Consider the following 10,296-nt stretch of genomic DNA (forward strand, 5'->3'; position numbering starts at 1 on the left):
CAGAAAACAAACAAGTAAACATACTCTCAGTTATCCTAGTTGCCCAAACATCAAATAAGGCATCTACTCCCAAGAAGTAACAAAGCGGTCGCTGTCAGAATAAGGATGTCTTACCTTCGATGGCGATAACATGCTCCCGGATTTGATTCTGTAACACCGGCTCTTCCACCCTCTCCAACAGCTCGTAGATGGAGTAGATATTAGGATGCACGGACTCGAAGCGCTGGATCTCGGCCCGGATGGCCGCCGAGTTGGCCAGCTGCTGTTGATAGTTCATATTCCACCTAAGGAGAAGCTCTCTCCGATCGTCCAAGGGCTACGGTTTATCTTTCTCTTCGATCAAATCTCTCCCTCAAAAAAAAAAAAAATCGACTTTTCACAACGAAAAATTCCCTCTAGAAGACTAGGGGAGTGGGAGACCTGGAAGAAGGTAGCTCTCAGGAACTAGAGGGCATGGCGTGGGCTGTCATGCTTAGCTGGCCGAGGACAGGGCGATAGCTGCCGCTTCCTCTCTGCCGGCTTCGGCTATACCCCGGCTCCCAGTGTCAGTGCATGGCGATAGCCAGCATGTAACCTGTCTGTCATTTCCAACTCAGAACCACCACCGTGGGAAAAGACACACGGTGATTCCCGAACAATAAACCGAAACCCGGTCGCAAGAAGCCGTTCCTCCAACCCCCTCCTACACAGAGACCGCAGTGTTCAGTCCAACCAGCAAGTATCCCAACAAAAGGCCACTCCTGCCTTCCTCGTTTCCGCCTCAGATTTAAAAACAATGTCACGATTTGTAACGCGAGCACAGAGAAGCGGCAGCTGTGCCGCGCGCGCCTGCTTTCCGTAGCATAACACAGTAAGCGGCGGCTGCGGTGGTAGATTTCATCGAGCCATCTTTTCCAAGGCGCTCACTCCCACATGCGCTCACATCTTTTTCCCGTCCCCAGTCCTGTCTTTCATCCCACAATACGGTTGCAACTATCGTTCTTTCTCTTAGCCTTCTCAGTCGGGCCCGTCCTATTTCCCTAAACACCCCGCAGCTGTAGATTCCGGCTACCTCTCAGCAACTGCAAGGACGCCGCCACTGGCTCCCGATGACGTCACGCGCAGGCTCCTACTTCTCTCCTTTGCTCCTAAATTCAGGAACCAAAGACGCAGTGCGCCATGGGAACTGTAGGTCTTCTGGTCTCTTCCCCCCCCCCCCCCGGTGTTGTTATACGCCCTCTTTCAAAACTTAACATTGTAGAAGAGAAAATAGATGTGCTGGGCCAATTTTTATACTGGAAATCTGAATTTGTAAGAATGCAAACAAAGGAAGCTACACCTTCAAAACTACTGCAGCTCTGTCACTAGTATCTCTGTGAAATACGGTAGAATTCTGAACCTTTTAGCCTTAAAGTCCCCCCACCTGTTTAATGTTTTATATGTACCTTTGCCGCATGATCTAAAACTTTAACACTTTTGGAGAGATGCTATATTAGAGATTCCACTTTGCTATATTTTTGTCAGGTACTGAAAAAGTTGGAGATTTTTAAAAAAGGAAAATAGATGCGACAAACAGTTACAGTGTGGTGATTATAAAAATGTGACAGTTTACCAAATTGGGGGGGGGTATGAGACCTGTTCTTCAAAATCCAATAAATGTAGTAGTTCCCCACCCCCAGCCTCTCTTTCTCTGCCCATCCACATACCTTTGAAAACTCATTTGGATAGGGTTACCATATTTGTGAAGACAAAAAAAGGGACACATAATCCAGCTCACACAGCCCCTCCCACACTCCATCGTTTTCCTTGGTCCCCTTTCTCATCCTCTGTACTAGTGCTGCCAGATTCAGGGAAAAATGTTTCAATTCTATTCAATTTGACCAAGGGCAGTGGTAGGCAAACTCATTAGTCAAAAGAGCCAAAGATCAACAGTACAACGATTAAGATTTCTTTTGAGAGCCATACCCTGTGCCCACTTGCACTACGACGGCTATGTCATCCCGACTGACACCCCGCCCGCCCGCACGTAGTCGAAATCGATTCGTGGCAGAGCCTAGAGAATGGCACAGGGACAAGATTTGTCTCCGTCCCCACGAGCTTGGTCCCCGTCAACCATCTGATCCCATCCACACAAGCTTCGAATAGTTTTATACTGAACTTATTATATTAAAGTATAAAAAGAAACAAAATTCTGTACAATTGTCAATTTATAAATCATCACACTGTGGGTGTATCTACATTTTTTTTACAACACACGGGGCTCCTTTTACGAAGGTGTGCTAGGGCATTAACGGGGCTCCTTTTACGAAGGTGCGCTAGGGCTAAATTGCCACGCACGCTAGCCGCTACTGCCTCCTTTTGAGCAGGCAGTAGATTTTCGGCTAGCGCGCACTAATCCAGTGCATGCGATAAAACCACTAGCGCACCTTTGTAAAAGGAGCCCACAGCGTTAGTGACTACATTTCCTTAACCCTTTCAGGACCATAAGGATCGTAGGCCAATTTTTGTGGTTTTGACGACATTTTTATGGTAAAAAGGGCTTGCAGATGCCAAAAAATTGATTTGTTTTGTGAAATATCATTATTTTTTTTTTTTAAAAATCACACTTCTGGCTTATGGACAGTGTGGCAAGTGAATCTTCTCGTCAATCTGGCAACGACGCTAATGAATGAATGTCGGAACCAGTTTGTTTACATAAAGGCAGTATCATATGGAATCCATACATATCAAATTTAGAACTGTAGACTATCCCAATCAAAATTTATAGGAATTTAAAGTTATGGGACAAATATGTCCCTTGGTCCTGAAAGGGCTACGCGAACATATTACATTTAGAACATTCAGAATAAAATGCTTTTTTCTTGTGGTCTAAAAATTCTTCCCCCCACCCCCCTTTTATGAAGCATTAGCATTTTTTTATTGCCAGCTGTAACAGTAAAAGTTCCCAGTCATATGAATTATATGAGCATTGGAGCTTTTACTGCTGTGGCCAGCGATAAAAAAACGCTAACACAGCTTCATAAAAGGATGTGGGGGGTAATTTTTCCATCATTTTGGTTCTAGTTTCTCTTTTCTGCTTTCCATTCTGTCATCTGCTAATTCTCTTTCAAGTACCTGCTGTCTATTTGTCTTTTCTCCCCTTTCTTCTTTATTTCCTCACTACACTATATTGGTTGCTAATTTTTAGCTCTTCTAATTTTTTCTTTTTCTGCTTGTCAACTCAAATTTCATCCTCTCTCCCTTCTGCTTTTTATTTTCAGCTACCTATCAAATATCCATCTTCTCTCACCCACTAGCTCTCCCATTCCCCATCTCATTCCTTCCTCAGTTCTCCATTCCTTTCATCTTTAATCTATTCCCTATTACCATATTTCTACCCTCTGTAATTGCTATCCTCTCCTTCATTGCCACCCTCTCCTCCTCTTCCTGGCCTTTCCCAGTTCTTCCTCCCTCCACCCTTATGGCTTAGCATCTGCTCCCTCTTTTTTCCCTCTCATCTCCCTGTCCCTTCTTTCTTCCCTCACTCCCATTGTTCACTGTCTCTCCATCACTACCTTATGCTTCTGGATCTAATATCTCCCTTTTTCTCCCCTCTCCACCTCCTATGTATCTCTTCCTCCCTCCCATCATCCACCATTTCTCTCTTCTTCCCTTGTGCCCTGGGTCCAACATCTCTCTTCCCACTCTCTCCATGCAGCATCTTTCCTTTCCTCCCCTCCAACATCATGTCCAATATTTCTCCCTCTCTCCCCCATGTACCATCTGTCTCCCCCATGTACCATCTACCCTCCCCTCCAACCCTATGTCCAACATTTTCTCCCTCTCTTGTCCCTCACCTCTCCATGCAGCTTCTCTCCCCTCCACCCCCATATATAAGATTTATCCCTTTCTTGCCCCTTCTACCTCTTTGCTGCATCTATTGCTTCCTCCCCAGTCCCCTCCACTCCATGTCCAGCAATTTTCCCTCCTTTGCCCCTCTCTTCCACCCACCCCCTTCAGTATCTCTTTTTCCCTCCTTCATCCCACTTCACCCACAACTCTTCTCTTGCCAGGGTGGAGAATACAGGCTGGACTCCTGTGGTCTTGGCTGCATCGCTGTCTTCAATGGGTTAGTGATAGTGGTTCCCACACAGTGCCTGCTGCTAACTCAGAAGCTTCCTCTCTACTGCTTCCCACTCAGGCAGAGAAACTGGAAGTTGCAACATAGGGAGACGGGATATGGCAGAGGGGTAGCTTCCAGGTTAGCAGTAGGCAGCATGTGTGAACCGCTGCTGCTGATCCATTGAAGAGAGCAACACTGCCAGGACCACGGGAGCCCAGTTTCTTCCCTCCATGCCAGCATTGGGTCAAGGTGCACTGCTGCTGGGTTTTCCTGAGCCCAAACTGGGTGGGCCCAGGCTCTCCCATGACTACATTTCTGTTCCAGGCTTCTAGCTTCCAAAGTTTCAAATGCAATTTTTCAGTCTGCATGTGATTTGACAACATGAAATAGTGGGGAGATGCTGAGGAGCCTGACCCAGGAAGAAACATGGTGTGAAATTTCCTCTGAACAGAAACTATTTTGCTAGAAAATTGCTAAAAAAATTTCACCAGAAACTTAAGAAATAATATCCCTTCTTTTTTGTTTTTTTATCATGGCTGATCCAAGAATTCTAAATCTAATCAGTATTATTCAGTTTCTTCTGGACTAAAAAGACAAAATAACATCTCTGACCCCTGACAAAATGGTTGAAAAAGTACAAATTGAAAGTACGAGATCCAATCCTTATGGAGATACAGACAAACAAGGACATGCTTTAAATACAGAGATCACCAGAAATATACAAAAAGAGCTGGAAAATCTTAATACAAAGCTAAATATTTATAAAAATAGAAGATTTGGAACTACCAACCTGGAGTCCAGCATGCAACTTAGTAAGAAAAATTAAACAGAAATTAAAAAAATTATAACTGGATCAGGAAGCAAATAGGAACAGAAAAAGTAACATCAGAATCCTTGGTTTGCTAGAATTACAGTGAGGGAAAACTGGAAATAGTCTCTAGAGAGCACATAGAGGTCCCTCTAGGCAAAAATTCTGTTACCAGCATGCTTTATATATTTTAACAGTGGTTAAAGATTAAAAAAAAAAACAACATAAACAAAAACAATTGCTATTTCAAAATAAGAAGATATTGATTTACCTGATCTTGCTAAAGCAAACACGTTAAAGCAGAAATATTTTCTGAATTTGAGATCTGACTTTAAAGACATGGATGAAAAATTTGGATTATTATAAGAGGGTCATTTCATAAATAATGCACACTAATTTTTTTTTAATTTACTGTTTACCCTTTCCAAGGTAGGGAGAACGAGAGGGCACTCTCTACAGTTGAAAAGGGATAGATTCCGTACAAACATAAGGAAATTCTTCTTCACCCAGAGAGTGGTGGAAAACTGGAACGCTCTTCCGGAATCTGTTATAGGGGAAAACACACTTCAGGGTTTCAAAACAAAGTTGGACAAGTTCTTGCAAAACTGGAATATACGCAGGTGAGGCTGGATTCATTTAGAGCACTGGTCTTTGACCTGAGGGCCACCGCGTGAGCGGACTACTGGGCAGGATGGACCACTGGTCTGACCCAGCAGCGGCAATTCTTATGTTCTTATTTTTATTTTTTTCAAGTATTTCTTTGCAATTCTTCAATATAGTCTCCCTGCTTTGCAATGACCGAGTCCCAACATCCAGGAAGCTTCATTATTCCATCCATGACACGGTTTTTGTTCAGTTGCCGAATGATTCGGGTTCTGGCAAAAGAAAGCTCTTCCAGAGATGCAAAACGATGTCCACGCATAGGTTGTTTCAACTTTGGAAAAAGGTCGGTGTGGTGGACTCATGTCTGGACTATAGAGAGCATGAGGTAACACCTCCCTGCTGTATTTGCATAGTTTTTCAATGACGACATTCCCTATGTGCGGGCAAGCGTTGTCATGAAGAATGAGTGGCCCAGCCAAGAGCAACTGAGGTTGAGTTTTGTGCATTTTTCGCAAAAAAATCACGATAATACACTGCTGTGACACTTCTTCCACATGGAACTTTATCTGTGATGATGATGCCTTCATGATCATAAGCAAAAATGATCGAGCTTGTCGACATTTTTTTGGTCATAGGGAAGATGGAGATCTCCACTCATTGAAAAACTACGCAAAAGCAGCTGGGAGGTGTTACCTCATGTTCTCTACAGTCCAGACATGAGTCCACCAGACTTCGACCTTTTTCCAAAAGTTGAAACAACCTATGCGTGGACATTGTTTTGCGTCTCTGGAAGAGCTTTTTTCCGCCAGTACCCGAACCATTCAGCAACTGAACAAAAACGGTGTCTTGGATGGAATAATGAAGCTTCCTGGACATTGAGACTCGGTCATTGCAAAGCAGGGAGACTATATTGAAGGATTGTAAAGAAATACTTGACAAAAAATAAAATGTAAATTAAAAAAAAAAATAGTGTGCATTATTTATGAAATGACCTTCGTATTAAGAAAATTTGCAATATTTCATAAATAAGGACAAGATGCAATATTCTAGAGACAATAATATGTATCATCTTAACTTTACTGTATTTGCAAATGTGCAAACATTATGATCTTGAAAATGCAGGTGTTTATTCAGCAATCACAGCAGCAAAGGTGACCAATTGGTGTTCAATGTCTTTATTGGTGAACAGACTCGACACAATCGTGGTTTGGCCAACAAGGGCCTGCCTCAGGAGTCTTGTATTTAATTTGTTCATGCAATTTCCATGAAAACCTCAATGCAAGCTATAATAAACTCTGCGGCTCTAGCGAACGGCGTCTGCTGTGGTCCACATTTCTTGGAAATTGCATGAATAAATTAAATACAAGACTCCTGAGGCAGGCTCTTGTGGGCCGAAACATGATTGTGTCGAGTCTGTTCACCAATAGGTCACCTTTGTTGTTGTGATTGCTGTTCATGGTTGTGAGGGCAGTTTCTCCTGTTTGTACTCAAGGTGTTTATTCAGCAAACACTTGTACATGTGCTTAACAATATATACACAATATATGACTGATTTCAGGCTCTTATGCAGTTGCTAAATAAAAACCCGGATTACATCTCTACATAAAAATCTTACTACCAGACTTAGATGCTATCTTACTCTGAATCACTGGACTCTCCTCAGCCTCTCTGACATCATATATTAAGAGTGTGGCGCAGTGGTTAAACCTACAGGCTCAGCACCCTGAGGTTGTGGGTTCAAACCCACACTGGTTGTCACTTACCACCCCACCCCTTTTACAAAACCATAGCACGGTTTTTAGCACCTGCCATGGCAGTAACAGCTCCGACGCTCATATGAGCATCGGAGGCGGTGAGGGACTGTTTCATGGAGCAACTGGTCACGGAACCAACACGAGGAGATGTCACTCTTGACCTAATCCTCAACGGGCTAGGGGGACCTGCAAAGGAGGTGGTAGTACTAGCGCCACTAGGAAACAGCGATCACAACATGATCCAGTACAAGCTAAAAATGGGAACATCAAGGGTGAAAAGAACCACAACGACAGCACTCAATTTCAGAAAAGGAAACTACGAGGACATGAGGAAAATGGTGGGAAAGAAGCTCAGCAACAGCTCAGGGAAAATGGAGACCATAGAGGAAGCCTGGGTCATACTCAAGGGCACGGTGCACGAAGCACAAAACCTGTACGTCCCCAGGTTTAGGAAAGGGTGCAAAAAGAATCGCACAAAAAACCCGGCGTGGATAACAAATGCAGTAAAAAAGGCGATAAGTGACATGAAAACATCTTTCAGAAAATGGAAAATGGACCAAACAAAAGAAAACCAGAAGGTGCACAAAAGGCACCAAAAAGACTGTCACCGAGTGGTTAGGAAAGTGAAAAGAGAATATGAGGAGAGACTGGCGGGGGAAGCAAGAAACTTCAAACCATTCTTCAGGTATGTGAAGGGGAAACAACCAGCCAGGGAGGAAGTGGGACCGTTGGATGATGGAGACAGGAAGGGAGTGGTAAAGGAGGAAAAAGAGATAGCTGACAGGTTAAACGAATTCTTCTCGTCAGTCTTCACGAGAGAAGACACATCCAATATCCCAGAACCCGAGGAGATCATAAACGGAGTCCATGATGAAAAGCTGGTCCAACTAGAGGTAAGCCGAGATGATGTCCTCCGACAGATAGACAGACTGAAGAGCGACAAATCACCAGGTCCGGACGGCATCCACCCGAGGGTACTAAAAGAGCTGAGAAACGAAATAGCTGAAACACTTCGCCAAATATGTAACCTATTCTTAAAAACTGGGGAGATCCCAGAGGAATGGAAAATAGCAAATGTCATGCCCATATTTAAGAAGGGATCAAGGGGTGACCCGGGAAACTACAGGCTGGTGAGCTTGACCTCGGTCCCGGGAAAGATGATGGAAGCGCTGGTCAAGGAAACAATCTGCAAACACATAGAAAACAAGGGACAACTGAAGGCGAGCCAGCATGGCTTCTGCAAGGGAAGGTCGTGCCTCACAAACTTACTGTACTCTTTTGAGGGAATAAACAGCCAGATGGATAAGGGGGAATCCATAGACATCATTTACCTTGACTTCCAAAAAGCCTTCGACAAGGTACCTCACGAACGGCTACTTAAGAAGCTGTGGAGCCACGGGGTGCAAAGGGATATCCACTGATGGATCAAACACTGGCTGGCAGGCAGGAAACAGAGGGTTGGAGTAAAGGGCCATTACTCAGACTGGCGATGGGTCACGAGCGGAGTTCCATAGGGGTCGGTGCTGGGACCGCTCCTGTTCAATATATTTATTAACGACCTGGGGACGAAATGTGAGGTTATTAAATTTGCTGATGACACCAAACTCTGCAGCAGGGTTAGAAGCATGGAACACTGTGAAGACCTGCAAAGGGACCAAACGAGACTGGAAGAATGGTCAAAAAAGTGGCAAATGAGTTTTAACATAGAGAAATGCAAGGTCATGCATGTAGGGAAAAAAAAACCCGACGTCCAGCTACAAAATGGGGGGATCATTGCTAGGGGTGAGCAACCTTGAAAGAGACCTGGGGGGTAATAGTGGACTCAACACTGAAAGCACTGGCACAGTGTACGACAGCCTCAAAGAAGGCGAACAGAATGTTGGGTATCATTAAAAAGGGTATCACAACCAGGACGAAGGAAGTCATCATGCCGCTGTATCGTGCAATGGTGCGCCCACATCTGGAATACTGTGTCCAGTACTGGTCGCCGCACCTCAAGAAGGATATGGCAGTACTTGAGGGGGTCCAGAGAAGAGCAACTAAACTGATAAACGGTATGGAAAACTTTTCATACGCTGACAGGTTGAACATGCTGGGGTTGTTCTCCCTGGAAAAGCGGAGACTTAGAGGAGACATCATAGAAACCTTCAAAATCCTGAAGGGCATAGAGAAGGTAGACAGGGACAGATTATTCAGACTGTGGGGAACCACAGGTACTAGGGGTCACTCGGAGAAATTGAAAGGGGACAGGTTTAGAACAAATGCTAAGAAGTTCTTTTTTACCCAGAGGGTGGTGGACACATGGAACGCGCTTCCAGAGGTTGTGATAAGCCAGAGCACATTACAGGGGTTCAAGGAAGGTTTGGATAGGTTCCTAAAGGATAAGGGGATTGAGGGGTACAGATAGAAGTAGAGGTAGGTTATAGAAATGATCAGGAACCACTTCACAGGTCATAGACCTGATGGGCCGCCGCCAGAGCGGACCGCTGGGCGCGATGGACCTCTGGTCTGACCCAGTGGAGGCAACTTCTTATGTTCTTATACATTTGAAGGAGCCCTGAGAATAACCTAATTGTTCAAGGCTGAACCTCAGTTTGAATAACATATCCCTGTATCAAGAATAATCTTCATTCTGCAGATAGGGCTCCTTTTACTAAGGTACACTAGCATTTTATGCTGTTCATGTACTTATTGAAACCTCTTCTGTAGGCAATTGAGGAGTATCACTACCTCATGTTATCCTTATCCATCTTTTCAAGGATATAAATGTGTATTTTTTATTTGCTCTGAAACTGATTAGAAGAACTTTATCAATACAGATGCAATCCTCTGCTCTGCATAGCTAGCTTCATCATGTGTTACTAGGGTTTATTAACCATTTCATGTTTTTTTTTGCATTATTGATAAAAACCAAGAAAATATTTTATTTTATATATTGTGACCAAGCAGACTCCACGTCTGCTAGGATCCCTGTGAGTGCTGGGAGGAAAGGACGTAGGAAACCAGGAAAAGGAGCGCCCAGAGCCCGGCTGCAGTCCTATTTGGAGTCC

General features: G+C 44.1%; 1 protein-coding gene across 6 annotated transcripts in view; it reads right to left on the reverse strand.

Moving 5' to 3' along the window:
• AGAP1 (ArfGAP with GTPase domain, ankyrin repeat and PH domain 1) overlaps positions 1-1,168 on the reverse strand; it is a 1,748,840-nt gene extending 1,747,672 nt beyond the window's left edge. For 5 of the 6 annotated variants that reach the window (XM_033947222.1, XM_033947220.1, XM_033947223.1 and 2 more), the window contains exon 1: positions 115-1,098. In XM_033947222.1, the coding sequence (XP_033803113.1) occupies positions 115-277 (163 nt within the window). In that variant the 5' untranslated portion in view covers positions 278-1,098. Of the gene's footprint in view, positions 1-114 lie in introns of all 6 variants that reach the window. The other variant, XM_033947219.1, reaches the window with a different exon arrangement.
• Between the last annotated feature and the right edge of the window lie 9,128 nt (positions 1,169-10,296).

This window comes from Geotrypetes seraphini, chromosome 5 (genome assembly GCF_902459505.1).
Source record: "Geotrypetes seraphini chromosome 5, aGeoSer1.1, whole genome shotgun sequence".
In the NCBI taxonomy this organism is placed as follows: domain Eukaryota; kingdom Metazoa; phylum Chordata; class Amphibia; order Gymnophiona; family Dermophiidae; genus Geotrypetes; species Geotrypetes seraphini.